The following is a 15,832-nucleotide window of genomic DNA, read 5'->3' on the forward strand; positions in this document are numbered from 1 at the left end:
AACGCCTGCACGCATGCATTGCCTTGCACGCCCGCCAAGGGGTCTCCCCGCGGTCCGATGCGACCCCTCCGGCGCGGATGCAGCATTGCAAAAATACCCCCCCCCGACGCAGCCCTACCTGGGGGGCAGCCTCCGCCTCCGCCGCTCCGCCTCTGCGGGGATCCCCGGGCTCCATCCTGCTGCCCGATCTCCGCAGGGGCGCAGGCAGGCTGCGCGGGGTCTGCGCGGAAGAGCCCCTGCCCGCCCGGCCGCCGCCGCGCTCATTCCATGGCCGGGAGAAGAGCGCTTCAAACAAAACGCCCGGCCCGCCAGGCCACGCTGGGAAACGTAGTTCGCGCACCCCGCGCGGGCGCGGAGCCCAAGGGCGAGGGACTATGGATCCCGGCAGCCCCAGCGCCGGGGACGGAGGGGGAGAGGCCGGGTGCAGGGATGGAGGGACGGGTGGGCGAGCGAGTGAGTGAGTGGCAGCCGCCAAGCCTTGGCCGAGAGCCAGGAAGGGCCTCCCCGGAGGAGGAGGAGGAGGGAGGCGCAGAACGGGAGGGAGGGAGGGAACCCCAGGGGTCATCTAGTGACGGCGCCCCAATCGAAAATTTGACTTTTTTAAAAAAAACAAATCTTTCGAATTTTTCCCGCGGCACACCAGGCAACATCTCGCGGCACACTAGTGTGCCACGGAACAGTGGTTGGGAAACACTGATCTAGTGACGGCGCCCCAATCGAAAATTTGACTTTTTTAAAAAAAACAAATCTTTCGAATTTTTTAATTTTTCCCGCGGCACACCAGGCAACATCTCGCGGCACACTAGTGTGCCACGGAACAGTGGTTGGGAAACACTGCTCTAGTTGAGTCTGTCAAGAAAATGATGGTTAGAAAATGAAAACAATTTTAATTAAAATATTTCTATCTCCCTTCTCTTTTCAAAAGAAACTAAAGGCAGTTAATAATTAAGCACAATCCTTGGACCTTCCAGTTAAGATGGCACATTAGGTAGAAGCTGGTTTGTGTGCACCAAGCCCATCTTTTCCAAATCCCAAACCATCTTTCTTAGAAGCTCACTTATTTCATTTTGTTTGGCTTGGTTAGATGTGGGGCATCCCCAGGCACCTGCGTGACATTGCAGGCCAAAGTTTTCTCTTGGCAAAAACCTATGCTTCCTTCTCTTTCCCGATGCCAGGCAAGGCAGCCAAAGCAACACCCTCTCAACCACACAAGGCAATACCAGAGAATCCTGCTTTCTTTATGAAAGGGCCAGGCTGTGCTGACAGGGAACAGTTGCCCTGCTGCTCATCAGGCTCCTCCAAGGGCTCTCCGCTCCTTAAGCGGCAGGGTGGAAGGGGCTCAGCAGCCAGCAAGGAACCTGGGCTGCTGCTGTTCACCATCTTCTGATCTGCACTCATAACACTTGAATATGCCTACTTGCCATCCTTCCTCAACCAGTGGCCCTCCAGGTGGTTTTGGACTCCCCAACTTCCATCAGTCCCAGCCAGCATGGATTAACAGTCAGGGATGATGTGAGATGTAGGCTCCCTAATTCACAAGGGCTGGTTCACATGACGTATAGAAGTAGATTTTGCATCAGCCCTTCAATATCCACAGCCACTTCACAATTAAGATGCTTCAGTCTTCCTGCAGCACAAATGAGTATGTACCAGGCAGGAAAGTACTTGTAGTAACCATTTAGATGAAGCAGAACAATACCCAGTCAATAAAACACAGGTTGTCTCTTTTCCCAATTGCCATCAGCAGCACACAGACCTGAAGTGGTCTGAACAGTTAAGTTATACAATATCTACAATATCGTCTTTGTGATGGCGATTACTGTAGTTATCTCCCAAATTATGGGAAACTGCTCCCTCTAGAGTACAAATTGTGCACCTAAGGCTTGAGGAAATAGAAAGCAAAGCAATGTAAATATTGCTTTCAAGCTCCCCACCCCACGCAATTAATTAATTAATTTATTATTATTATTTATGCTTCGCCCATCTGGCTGGGTTCCCGCAGCCACATCTCGCTACCATAACCCCAAAGGCAACTGGGGGAAGGAAGAAAAGCTTCACAGAGCATAAAAACTTCCCCATTACTAGAATGTCTCCCAGGGAGTACTCAGTTATCCTGCCCCGAAGACAGATGTTGTTGCAGGGATGGGGAACATCTGGCCCTTGTCCAGATGTTTCTGAACTACCACTCCCATCATCCCTGACCATGGGCCATGCTGCCTGCTGGGAAGTACAGCAAAATCTAGAGCTTGTCCACCCCAGGCTATTGTTTGAGTTCATGATCCCAATTACATTAAGGCATCCTAGCCGGGACCCCACCCCCCCACCCCGCCAACTGTGCTGCCTGGGACCGATGGGAGCTGGAATCCATAACATCAGGAGGACACCAGGTTGGAGAAAGCTGTTTTTCACAACGGAACCTATTGCACAGGTTGCTCAACTAACACTTGGGGTGCTTCCAGACAGGTGTTTATTACGGGACAAGGACTCGCTCATGCTCATTCCTTTCACCGTTCACACGTTTTTGTCATGTAATTCCAGCCTGTATCTCTCCCCGCCCCAACTTTAATCCAGATTTTTTATTTCCCATGGAAATCCAGTAAGATAAAAAACAACACCACAATTTGTTAGCAATTTTTCAATAACCTGCATGGAAATTAAGCAGTGTATGACCACTCTCACAAAAACTCTCTCAAAATGGTCTTCTTCAGAAAGGCAAGAACACACAGGGGGTTAAGAGGGGGGAGATGGAAGACAAGGTCCTGGTCTCCAAGCCTATGTTCCTTGGTGCACAGCAGGACAAAGCTCACCAAGAATAAAGGAACCCACTATGGATCCTTTTTCCCTTCCACAGTTTCCCAGTGCCTCAATCCCTTTTCAGGAAAGCAAGAAATAATAATAGAATTGTAGAGTTGGAAGGGATCACGATGGTCATCTAGTCCAATGCAGGGGCTTGAACCCACATCCCTGAGTCTCATACTCTACTGAGCTAGATGTCAATACCACTCTGCTACACAGCATCCTCATATGCCTCCTTTCAGCAAATCTAGTGGGAACCTAGTTGCCACTCTATTAGGGCCTAATTCAGCTGAAACAGATGGCTGTTGACATCAAGGACCCAAGAATCATTTAAAGGCTTGCCCATTCTTAATCAGGCCCAGTGTGTTGGGTTCCACTGAAAGGAAGATGGATTAAGGTGGGTCCAGGAATGCAGCTGTGCTTCCAAAGAAGAATGAAGAAAGCAAATGAAAAGTGATTGGTTTTTTTTGGGGGGGGGGGGTGCTTAAAATGACAAAATTTAACTGCTCAGCTGAAACTGGTTGAAGTTGGAATACAAGTGGGATGTTTAGCTAACTAAAGATATTGACTTTTGAAATGAAAGTGATTTTTTTCTGGTGGAATGTTTTTTTAGAAGGACACTCAAGCAAACCAAAATTAGTCTCCAATGGGTTGTGGTTAAAGATGAGCATAGCTTGCACAGGAATACACAGTTATGTGGCAACTTGCACTAAGATGATTTTTTGATGATTTTTTTCAACAACTCCCAAGAAATGTGAGATAACTTACATTGGTTGGCATACAAAATGCAAGAAATCCAGAGTCAAAAGGCACTGGAGCAGGAAGGACACAAGCTACTATTAATAGATTTTTCCCCCTTCAACGCACTAAGATTCAGATATTAAGCTGAACACATGAAGCATCAAGCCCGTCATTCAACACTTTACATATGACCCTGAACAGCCTTCAGAGGAACTGTCTCTTATTAGAGATCTTATGTAATTTGATCGTGAAGCAGAATATCCAAGCCAAGAAGAAAAACACAAGACACTTAGAAATATGTTATTTTACTTTCCAGAATTCCTTCCACTTGCTCCTTCCCCTCAGGTTTACCAGAGATATAACAGAATATGCTTTCAACTTGAATGCGGCAGCATGTATGTCCATCCCAATCACATTAAGAGGATCATTTGTACTCTGCCACTTTCAAGTTGATTTGTGCAATCAAAACTTTCAGGACAGTCACACCCATAGCAATCTATGCGTGGCTCATAAAAGGTAAAGGTACCCCTGACCGTTAAGTCCAGTTGCGGATGACTCTGGGGTTGCGGAGCTCATCTTGTTCTATAGGCCGAGGGAGCTGGCATTTGTCCGCAGACAGCTTCCGGGTCATGTGGCCAGCATGACTAAACCGCTTCTGGCGAACCAGAGCAGCGCACGGAAACGCCGTTTACTTCCCGCCGGAGCGGTACCTATTTATCTACTTACACTTGATGTGCTTTCAAACTGCTAGGTGGGCAGGAGCTGGGACCAAATAACGGGAGCTCACCCCGTCGCAGGGATTCTAACCGCCGACCTTGCCGAAGCCCTAGGCTCTGTGATTTAGACCACAGCGCCACCCGCACCCCATAAAAGGTAAAGGTACTCCTGACTGTTAGGTCTAGTCGCAGACAACTCTGGGATTACAGCGTTCATCTCACTTTACTGGCCGAGGGAGCCGGCGTTTGTCCGCAGACAGCTTCCGGGTCATGTGGCCAGCATGACTAAGCTGCTTCTGGTGAACCAGAACAAATATTCTGAAACTTTTCAAGCCAGAAATGCTCCAGTTTAGTTCTTACTATCACCACCTTTGATGTGCTGTGTTGCCCTGGCACTGTGCCAGTTCTACATGATTTAGCCACTTCCTCACAATTTCTGATAATGCTGTTTCTGTGGAACTGAGCAATGTATCACAGCCTGAACATTAAAACCGGAAAAGTGAAAGTATCATCATTTTCCATTTGTATACCGTCTTTCTATCTTACAATACTCAAGGCGGTTTACAAGCTGAGGCAGTTTACAAGCTGCCATAGCGCAAAAAGTTCTGCTTATATAAAAAGAGGCGAGATAAAATCTCTGCATGCCTGCTCTTGGCACTGGCCACTGTGCCAGCAATGCCTCAAACTGGTCATTACAACAGCTGGGGTTGGAAGCCAAAATGTTGCATTTATGTTGGGTAAGAATGTGCATCCTGAGAGTAGAGCACCTTTATCTGATTACTGGCAATTAAAAAACAATTTCTGAAGAGTCGTCTGGACTTAAAACATACTTCAGGCTCCCACCCTCAGATGAAAGATTCAGGCACTCCACACAGGAAATCCCAAAAGCTTTGTTGATAAAATCATCACAGTCTCAGCATCAGCCCTAAGTGCAGGATACATGGTTCATACGCAGAGTTCTTCGACACAGTGCTATGCTACGCATAAGCAAAGATGTTCTTCCCAAAACCGATGCACCCCTCCCACTCTGCTTTTAAAGTAGATTTAAAGATTTCTACCATATGGAATGTGCAAGAGCAGGCTTTGCAGTGTATGCGCAATAAGCAAAATAGTGTGGGGAGGGATGTATAAGGCATGCAGGATTGGGCTGCTGCGAACTGAAGTCCAAAACATCTGGAAAACACAAGGATGGAAAAGACTATTACAAAGCAAAGCACAGAGAGGAAGTTTTATTGTAAGTCCTTTTTGAGGAAGCAGCATAAAGTTCCCCGGTAGAGCATTTTGCAAGATAGAAGAAAATGGGGCAGAATAAAAGGAGGTCTTCTTGTGGGTTTGGGGATTCAGTTTAGGAGCTGTTCTACTGAGGGCTCTTCCACACTTTTGCTTGCTCCACCATTTTCCACCAGAAAAACCTGTTATTTACTGCAGAATTGAAGCAAATGCAAACCGGGTTTTCTCCAGATTGATGTTTGCTCCAGTTTAATGCTTAAGCATGGGTTTCCTAGGGAAAAGCAGGGGGGGCAAAGACAAAACCAATCAAACTCCTGCTTTCTAGGCACTGGATGAACGGAAGTGCGAACAAGCCCCGTGTGTTAGTACAATATAGAAATCCTCAAGCTATGCTTGGTCCCTTGTCCAGCAGGCGGCAGTCACAAAGCCAACTTCGCCTCTACTACACATTTCAAAAACTGGATATGAACTAGCAGTTTTAGGTAACAGGTGGGGCTGGGGGGGGGAGGGATGGACAGGACTCTAAGATGCACTGTCTTCCCACCTTAGGAACCTAGTAAAACAAGGTAAAGAAATATAGTGCACCACATAAAAAGAGAATGTCCACAAAACAGCTTAGGATTCCTCTGGCCAAACCCATCGAAAACGTTGGGTGAAGGTCTGTTGGTGGAGAAGAGGTTAATCTTCCCAGTAAAGAGCTGATGAGAAGGTTTTGTACTGCATCAGATGAGAGATGAAACTGAAACTGAGCAGGGTTGGGGGAGGTCTCCTATTATTGGATTGTTCTTATTCAGCAGACCTATCTTTCTATACATAATTATTGGTTGCTTATTAATATATTTTATTGAAGTGAGAATTTAGTGGAAGGAGTGATATGTTGGGTTTAAGGAGAATAGCTGAGCCATTGGGGTGACAACATCGTTATATGCAAGTTTTTGTTTTGCTTTTCTTTTTGGACTATTTATTATATTTTCTAGATCAGGTTTCCTCAACCTCGGCCCTCCAATGTTTTTGCCTAGAACTCCCATGATCCCTAGCTAGCAGGACCAGTGGTTAGGGATGATGGAAATCGTAGTCTCAAAACATCTGGAGAGCCTAGGTTGAGGAAGCCTGGTCTAGATACTGTATGTTGTATTTGATGCTGTTTGGTAGTTTGTATAGAATTCGATTTTGTGGGATTTTATTTATGTACATTGTTTTTGTTGCTTAATTACGTTACTAAAAATGTAGAAGTGATGAGTATTATTAGCTGAATGTTAAAGTTGTATTGTATTTTTATAGTTATTTATTTTGAAATATGTGGACTGCTTAAGAGATTTACCTTGAAATGTAAAGCTGTCTACAAGACAGATAAACAAAGTGGTCGATATCAGTTTTTCAACATTGCGATATATCACCAGCCAAACATCAAGATATACTGATATATCACATTGTCTGAAATGGGGAGGAAAGATGAAATAAGGTTTGGAGCAAGAAGCAGCCCAGTATTGATTCCTGGATGTGGACTAGTTCAAAGCGGTTTTGAAGGCTACATCGCCTACCCCTAAACCCAGTGACACCATGCGCAGGTTCTGCTGCTATATGGGAAGGCTAGGTGGATGGTGCTGCCTTGGGCAGAGCGCATCAGGCGGGACACTACATGCCACCACACAATGAAGAGTCACAGCCTCTCCCCAGAGCCTGCCCAGCTCACAGCAACGGTCGCAACTACTGGGAGCCATCCTCCACGCAAGGCACCAGAGGCTACTCCATTTCTCTTTATCACCGCAGTGCAGTTCCCATCTCTGGTGACCACCACCGCCAATCAACCACATAGTCCTGAAGGTGAGGGAGAGGAGCCAGTGCTGCTCCCACCAGAAGAGGCTCACGGGACGTGGCCAAGCCTTCACTTCCGAGTACCCAGTGTGAGGAGGAAGGAGGCAGCCCGATTGCTCGGCCGGAAAAGGAAGCAAAGGTGCTGGCAAGCAGGCAGGTGAGCACACACAACAGGTAGGCCCAGGCATGGCTGGGGGCAGCCGGACCCCAGCACCTTTTCAGGCTCCTGAGGCCAACGGCTTGGCAGTGAAGGAGGGAGTGGGTGAGCACCAGGCAGCCTTGCAGGGCGCAACACCCCTTTTGCTTGTATTTATTTTTGATTCAGATCTGTCATGGCCAATGGCTAGTACAATAAAGTTATTTGGATTGGGTGCAAACATTGAGAAGAGCTGAGGAGGCCATGCTTGAAACAATGGCAACCCCGAGGGAAAAAATGCATGGTGCTTGAAGCAGCCACAAGGGTGAGCGGAATCCACGATACATTGCCAGCTCAAAAATTCTGAAATTGTTATCGCAATCTGAACTTTAAACTGGTTTTGGGCAATGTATCAATACAGTAAGGGGCAGTTTTCTCCAGCCATGCTGCTCCAGTGCAGCGTGGAACAACCTGTTTATCTTATCCTATGTATTTCATCTGCAGATAGGAAGAGAATTTTTACTTACTTAGTACAGTGGTACCTCGCAAGATGAATGCCTCGCAAGACAAAAAACTCGCTAGACGAAAGGGGTTTTTGTTTTTTGAGCTGCTTCACAAGACGATTTTCGCTCTGGGCTTGCTTCGCAAGACGGAAACATCTTGCAAGTTTCTTTCCTTTTTCTTAACACCGTTAATACAGTTGCGACTTGACTTCGAGGAGCAACTCATAGAACGCGGTGTGGTAGCCTTTTTTGAGGTTTTTAAAGACTTTGGTGATTTTTGAAGCTTTTCCAAAACTTTCCCAACACCGTGCTTCGCAAGACGAAAAAAATCGCAAGACGACAAAACTCACGGAACGAATTAATTTCGTCTTGCGAGGCACTACTGTACTTTCCAAACTTATATATACAAATAAAAATGGATTCTTCAAAAGTCACACTTCTTCCAATTTTGCACTGTAGCTCTTCAGCTAAAACATGATTTGCAAATAAAGACCTAGAAAAATTGGTGCTCAAAAGTGTATCTTTGAGTAAAAATTACATACCAAATGTTTAGGAAAGCAGCCTGCAAAAATGAATATTGTAGGCAAAGGCTGTGCAAAAATGTGTTTATTTAGGAATAATGCATAACATTTTCCTGTGGGGTTTCTTTTTTAAGGTTTGCAAACTGATGTGGAAACATAGCAAACTGAACTTAAGATTGAACAAAATGAGAAACCAGAATTGGCAGATTCATCCACTCTAGTCTCATCCTTCCTCCAAATAGCCCTGGGCTTTGAGGTCCATTCATTTAAATAAGGTTATTTTCAAAGTCAGTATGTGTGGGCTGCAGGCTTAACATTTTCCTTCCTAGACAAACATGAATTCTTAGAAGTACTTGTCAGAGTGCAATTTTAACACACAGACACACACACACTGTTTCTTTGTTCCTGAAGCTATCGTACTCACCTGAAATGCTGAAGCTATCATACTCACACCCATAATGCAATAGGTTTCACAGAGGAGTTCCAGATGAACGTGGCCCTCAAGGCAAACAATTCCAAATATGGGCCACTACAACCACAAGCAGCTAACCTCTATGGACTGAGAGGGATATTACTTAACTTCAAAATGTATATTCAAACAAAAGCAAGTCACAGACGAAGCCACCTTAGACCAGCTCACACCATCACAGTACTGCTTCTTCCAATGGGTAGCAGCTCTCCGAAATATCCCCAAATATTTTATGCCAGAGGTGCCATGGCATGAAAAACAGGTGCTCAGCCCACTGCATTGTGGGCCCACTCCAAGGCAGTTTCTCCTGGCTTGCATCTGCGGGCCTCACAATTGCGAAAAGATGAGAACCACAACACTACAGAAACCACACATGTCTCTACATCAGAGGTTTCCAAACTTTTCATGATGGTGACATACTTTTTAGACATACATCATTTTGTGACACAGTAATTTAGTTTTACTAGCAAACCAGAGGTTAAACTAACCCCTTTCCAGCCCTGGGAAGAGCATGGGGAGCATCTGCACAACACACCTACACACTGCAGCCAACACACTAATGTGTTGCAACACACAATTTGAAAAGCTCTGCTCTACATAGTTCCATCCTGATATATTTATATATTGCAGTGTTTCGCTGGTGATATATCACTATGCTGAAAACCAGCCCTAACGTGTACCTACTCAAAGGTACAAGTGACATGTATGCTTTGAAGCTGAAACTTTATGCATGTATTCTTGGGCATTTCCTGTGATGGGAAAGAGCGACTGCTGCCACCACTCAGAGACTGTCCTAGCTAGCAGTTTCACTTGATCACTTGTTCTTGAAACCCGCACAACCTAATCTCAGATGTCAGCGGAGGATAAGCAGGGAAAAAAGAGGAAGCAACAGAGATGGGGACTCTCCATTTTTAAGCCAGGTCGATGAAACCTGGGAGATGGGGAATTCAGTTTTCAGAGATAGGAATTGATAAAGTCTCCAGGGCATAGACAGGATGCCTTCCTTTCACCGCTGAGAAATTCTGCAGTTGGATTTACTTCTGAAGAGGGCTCCTTTTAAAACCTCTTTAATAAAAAAGAAAAGTGAAACTCCACTCACAGTTCCCATGATTGATTTTCAAAGATTGCCAGTGGCTGCAGACAGATGACAGATGGGGAGGAGACTGAAGGCCCCATTGAATGGGAGCGGATGCTCTCAGCACTTCTCTTTGCCCCACACCCTGCCTCTGCCCACACAGGAGGATGCAAAAGAAGAGGCCTTTCTCTGGCCCAAGTCTCCCCAACCAGACATGGAGGACAAACACTGCTCCCAGTACTGCCCCACAGCCTCTCCTTTGGTGTGAAGCAAGACACACACAACACGAGTTTGTTGTACTCTTGTGTTTCTCAAACGTGGGTCTCCAGCTGTTGTTGGACTACAACTCCCATCATTCCTGACCACTGGTCCTGCTAGCTAAGGACAATTGTGGGCAGGGATGAAGGGAGGTGTAGTCCAACAAGAGCTGGAGACCCAAGTTTAAGAAACATTGTATTAACCTTCCCAGACCCCCGAAAAGATCCTCTCTTGAACCAGTACGCCACCCCATATCAAAAGGGGGAATGAAGAGAAGAGGAAGAGAGGTTGGGAAGGGAGGAGGAAAACAGGAGGGGAGGAGGAAACCTGGGGGGCTAATACCCGCTCCCTGCCTCCGCCCCTTCGGCCGCCCCCAGCCCAAGGTTCGGCCGGTCTCCCTTTGCCCCAGCCGTGAAATGGGTCCATTTGCCGCCTCTCCGTCCTCGCCACCAGGGAGCGCCCGAGCAAAGGCGGCGGTGGGGGACCTGAGAGGGAGCCGCCCCGGGCCGGACCAGCAGGACCAGCGCGACGCCGACGAAGAAGGCGCAGGGGCCGCTGCCCCCGCCACCCTTCGAGGCAGGAGGGAGAAGGAGCCCTCGGGCCGGCCCAGCGCAGGCTCACCTCTGCGGCAGCAGCCTCGCCCTCCGGCAGCCCCAGCACATTCCCCGGCGAGAAGGAGGAGGAGGCGGCGGCGGCCATGGCCCCGGGAGCACAAAGCCGCCGGAATCCCTCAGCGTCTTCGCCTGACTGACGGACTGGCAAGATGAGCGACAGGCGGCCGAGCCCAGCTTTCCCTCCTCCCTTGGCCACGCCCAGATAAGCCGGGCCGCTCGCCCCGCAGCCAATGAGACCGCCGCGCCGCCCTCAGCCGCCGCGGGAAGCTCGAGCGGATTGGAGCACGGCGAGCTGGCGCCCGCCCACCTCGCCTCCGCTCGTGTCAACAACAACCCCGCCCGCCTCACGGGCTTGGCGCCCCACCCATCCCCGTGTCCCGCCTTTTTCCCCTCTCAGGGCGGGGTGGGGAGGAGCCAGGCCGAGCTCTGGAGGAGGAGCCACAAGTGGGCGGGGCCGGCAAGGTCTAGTCAGTCTCATCGCGTTCTCGGCCTCTTCTTTTTGCCCGGCTTCCGAACGGGCAGCTCAGCTTGACGATATGGCCTTGGAGCTTCTGGTTGTTTGTGGGTGGGAAGCTTTAATCTGGCCTTTTAAAAAAGATTGAGTGGGCTTTTGGATTTTTGTACGGTTTGTTTTATGCTGGTTTTATTCAAAATAAAAAAATCCCTTCCAGTAGCACCTTAAAGACCAACTAAGTTAGTTCTTGGTATGAGCTTTCGTGTGCAAGCACACTTCTTCAGATACACTGAAACAGAAGTTGCCAGATCCTTCTATATAGTGAGAAGGTGGGGAGGGGTATTACTCAGAAGGGCGGTGGGAATGGGAGATAGGCAGATAGCTGGGAGAGCCTGTTGACGACTCTTAACGACCGTAATAGGTCTTACAGGAAAAGGCAAGGGGTGGGAAGGTGAAAAATGGTTTAGTTATGTATAGTGAGATAAGAATCCAATGTCTTTGTTCAGCCCAGGTCTTTTCATGGTTTTAAGTTTGGTAATGAGTTGTAATTCAGCAGCTTCTCTTTCCAGTCTATTTCTGAAATTCCTTTGTAGTAAAACAGCTACTTTGAGATCTTGTATAGAATGTCCTGGGAGATTGAAGTGTTCTCCTACTGGTTTCTCTGTTTTGTGATTCTTGATGTCTGATTTATGTCCGTTTATTCTTTGGCGTAAGGTTTGGCCTGTTTGTCCAATATAGAGAGCTGAAGGACACTGTTGGCATTTGATGGCATACACAATGTTAGACGATGAGCAATTAAATAGTCCCGAGATGGTATGTGTGATGTTGTTGGGGCCAGTAATGGTGTTGTCCGGGTGTATGTGGCAGCAAAGTTGGCATCTGGGTTTATTGCAGGCTCTGGTGCCAGTGTCTGTGTTAAGTCTGGTTGTGGTATTATTGTGGGTTAGGAGTTGTTTAAGATTGGGTGGCTGTCTGTAGGCAATGAAAGGTCTTCCTCCCAGAGCTTGAGAAAGAGAACTGTCATTGTCCAGGAGAGGTTGTAGATCTCTGATGATGCGTTGTACTGTTTTAACTTGGGAGCTGTATGTGATGACTAGAGGTGTTCTGTTATTTTCTTTTTTGGGTCTGTCTTGCAGCAAGTTCTCTCTGGGTATCAGTCTGGCTCTGTTGATCTGTTGTCTAACTTCATCTGCTGGGTATTTCAGTTCTGAGAAGGTTTGCTGTAGATCTCTTAGGTGAGAGTCTCTGTCTGTAGAGTTGGAACAGATGCGGCTGTAACGTAGTGCCTGGCTGTATACAATGGACTGTTTGGTATGTTTGGGATGGCAGCTGGAGGCGTGTAGATATGTTTGTCGGTCAGTTGGTTTGCGGTATAAGGTGGTGTCTATGCGCCCATCCTGTATTTTTATAGTAGTGTCCAAAAAATGTATTTCTTGCATAGATTGATTCATTGTAAGGTTGATTGTGGGGTGAAAATCATTAAATTTCTGGTGAAAGGTGTCCAGGGTCTGTTGACCATGTGTCCAGATGATAAAAATATCGTCAATGTATCGCAGGTACAAGAGAGGTTTGAGTGGGTAGGAGTTCAGGAAACGTTGTTCTAAATCTGCCATGAAGATGTTGGCATACTGTGGGGCCATGCGGGTGCCCATTGCTGTGCCGCTGATCTGAAGGAACAGGTCATCACCGAATTTGAAGTTGTTGTGGGTAAGGACAAATTGGCAGAGTTTGGTGGCAAGGTCCGCTGTGGTTTTATCTGAAATGGTGTTCCTTATAGCTTGTAAACCATCGTTGTGTGGGATGTTGGTGTACAGAGATTCCAGATAGCTGGCTCTCCCAGCTATCTGCCTATCTCCCATTCCCACCACCCTTCTGAGTAACACCCCTCCCCACCTTCTCACTATATAGAAGGATCTGGCAACTTCTGTTTCAGTGTATCTGAAGAAGTGTGCGTGCACACGAAAGCTCATACCAAGAACTAACTTAGTTGGTCTTTAAGGTGCTACTGGAAGGAATTTTTTTATTTTGACTATGGCAGACCAACACGGCTACCTAGCTACTGCTGGTTTTATTGTGTGTGTGTGTTTGTCGTTGAGTTGCTTTTTTTAGGGGGGTGAGACCAAGGGTGTTTAATAAATTTAATAAGTTTAATAAATAGATCACTGCAGTCACGAAATTAAAAGACGCCTGCTTCTTGGGAGAAAAGCAATGACAAACCTAGACAGCATCTTAAAAAGCAGAGACATCACCTTGCCAACAAAGGTCCGTATAGTTAAAGCCATGATTTTCCCAGTAGTGATGTATGGAAGTAAGAGCTGGACCATAAAGAAGACTGATTGCGGAAGAACTGATGCTTTTGAATTGTGGTATTGGAGGAGACTCTTGAGAGTCCCATGGACTGCAAGATCAAACCTCTCCATTCTTAAGGAAATCAGCCCTGAGTGCTCACTGGAAGGACAGATCCTGAAGTTGAGGCTCCAAGACTTTGGCCACCTCAAGAAGAGAAGACTCCCTGGAAAAGACCCTGATGTTGGGAAAGATGGAGGGCCCAAGGAGAAGGGGACGACAGAGGATGAGATGATTGGACAGTGTTCTCGAAGCTACCAGCATGAGTTTGACCAAACTGCGGGAGGCAGTGGAAGACAGGAGTGCCTGGCGTGCTCTGGTTCATGGGGTCACGAAGAGACGGACACGACTAAACGACTAAACAACAACAATGGTGCTGTGACTTATCTTGCAGCCAAGCGGCAGCTCCCACCAGCAGCTCTCCTCTGCTTCATTTCCATCCTGGGTGGGTCCTGAGGAACCGATGCAACTTATTTATTACATTTACTGGCCCAAGGTCACCCAATGAGCTTCATGGCTGAATGGGGATTCAAACTCTGGTCTCCCAGGTCATAGTCCCACACACTAACCATTACGCCACCCTCCCCTCCCTTCATTTTCCTGGTGTTTCACTGGTCTTCAACTGGTGGGTCAAGACCCTCTACTGGATCCTGGTCTGCTCTGAGGTGGGTCACAGCAGCAGCACTGTCTGTCACCATACAAATATATGGGTGCCTATGAAAAATGGTTCCCAGGTAGGAAAAGATTCAAGATGCTTTAGATTGCAAGCCCGAGGGCTGCAACTCTCTTACTACTGGTTTTGTGCAAGGCAATATTGAGAGCTTTTTCCATCCAAGTGGAGGGTGAAAACCTCCTGAAATATATACTGTATTTTCCTGTCTATAAGACGCACCCACTGTTCGTGGCAGCCAATCGCCAGTCCACCCTCAGCACTATCCGTGTATAAGACACCCCCTAATTTTTGACATTTTTAAGGGGGGAAACCTAGCGTTATACATGGAAAAATATAGTAGTTTCCCACATAATTTTTCAAAGGGTGTTTACTTTTCTAGCCTAGCCTTGTACCTCCAAAGTGGCAGATATGGATCTGCCTCCACAGTAGTGTTATCTCAAGCCTGTGAGGTATGTTAGATTGAGAGTGACTGATCCTCAGTGAGCTTCTTGGTTGGCTGCAGAGTTTGGTTTCCTGGTCCCAGTGCCAGATTAAATCCCGTGGAGGCCCCTAGGCAGCTGAAATCTGGGTGGGGTGGGGCCTCATAAATGATCTCCTAATACATTTTTGTAATTTTCTTTCAGTATCAAATCTGTATTATTTTGATCAGTTGTCGTGGGGCTCCGAAAAGGAGTGGGGCCCATAAGTATAGCTGTCAACTTTTCCCTTTTCTTGCGAGGAATCCTATTTGGAATAAGGGAATTTCCCTTAAAAAAAGGAAAACGTTGACAGCTATGACCATAGGCCCTGCCTATTTGGTAATCTGGCACTGCTTGGTCCATCATGTTGGACAGTCCCCGTTATTTGTCTCACCAGCTGAGGAAGATATTGAGATGTGACTTTGTAAAGTGGGTTTTCCAGTCTTTGGACAGACCATACCCCCCCAATTAATAACCATATTTTTGGAATTGCCACGGCTCAGTAGTCAAAATAAAAAAAAAATCCTTCCAGTAGCACCTTAAAGACCAACTAAGTTAGTTCTTGGTATGAGCTTTCGTGTGCATGCACACTTCTTCAGATACACACTTCACATGCACACGAAAGCTCATACCAAGAACTAACTTAGTTGGTCTTTAAGGTGCTACTGGAAGGAATTTTTTTATTTTGACTATGGCAGACCAACACTGCTACCTATCTGTAACACAGCTCAGTAGCTGAGCATATACCGTAATTTGCATGCAGAAGGTCTCAAGATCAATCCCTGGCATCTCTAGGTGGGGTTGGGAGAGACTTCCATCCAAAACCTTGGAAAGCTACTGCCCATCAGGTGTAGACAACACTGAGCTAGCTCAATCAGTGGTCTGACCGAGTCTAAAGCAGCTTCATACGTTGTGAATCATAAGCAAGGCAGTTTGAGTGCTCCAAAGGAACCTGTCAATGTGAACCATTCTTGTTTATCACATTTAATGCTTGTTTCCATGGGGCTTGTATAGGTCTTGCATATAC

The 15,832-nt window shown here is 46.9% G+C and overlaps 1 protein-coding gene across 7 annotated transcripts in view; it reads right to left on the minus strand.

The window, feature by feature from the left end:
* The window catches only part of NEDD4 (NEDD4 E3 ubiquitin protein ligase), a 51,292-nt gene extending 40,220 nt beyond the window's left edge, over positions 1 to 11,072 (minus strand). For 3 of the 7 annotated variants that reach the window (XM_083475601.1, XM_083475600.1, XM_083475599.1), the window contains exon 1: positions 10,882 to 11,072. In XM_083475601.1, the coding sequence (XP_083331727.1) occupies positions 10,882 to 10,959 (78 nt within the window). In that variant the 5' untranslated portion in view covers positions 10,960 to 11,072. The remainder of the gene's footprint in view (positions 1 to 10,881) is intronic. The other 4 variants (XM_083475596.1, XM_083475602.1, XM_083475603.1 and 1 more) reach the window with 3 other exon arrangements.
* Positions 11,073 to 15,832: the final 4,760 nt, after the last annotated feature.

This window comes from Podarcis liolepis, assembly GCF_965112155.1.
Source record: "Podarcis liolepis genome assembly, chromosome: 14".
NCBI lineage: Eukaryota > Metazoa > Chordata > Lepidosauria > Squamata > Lacertidae > Podarcis > Podarcis liolepis.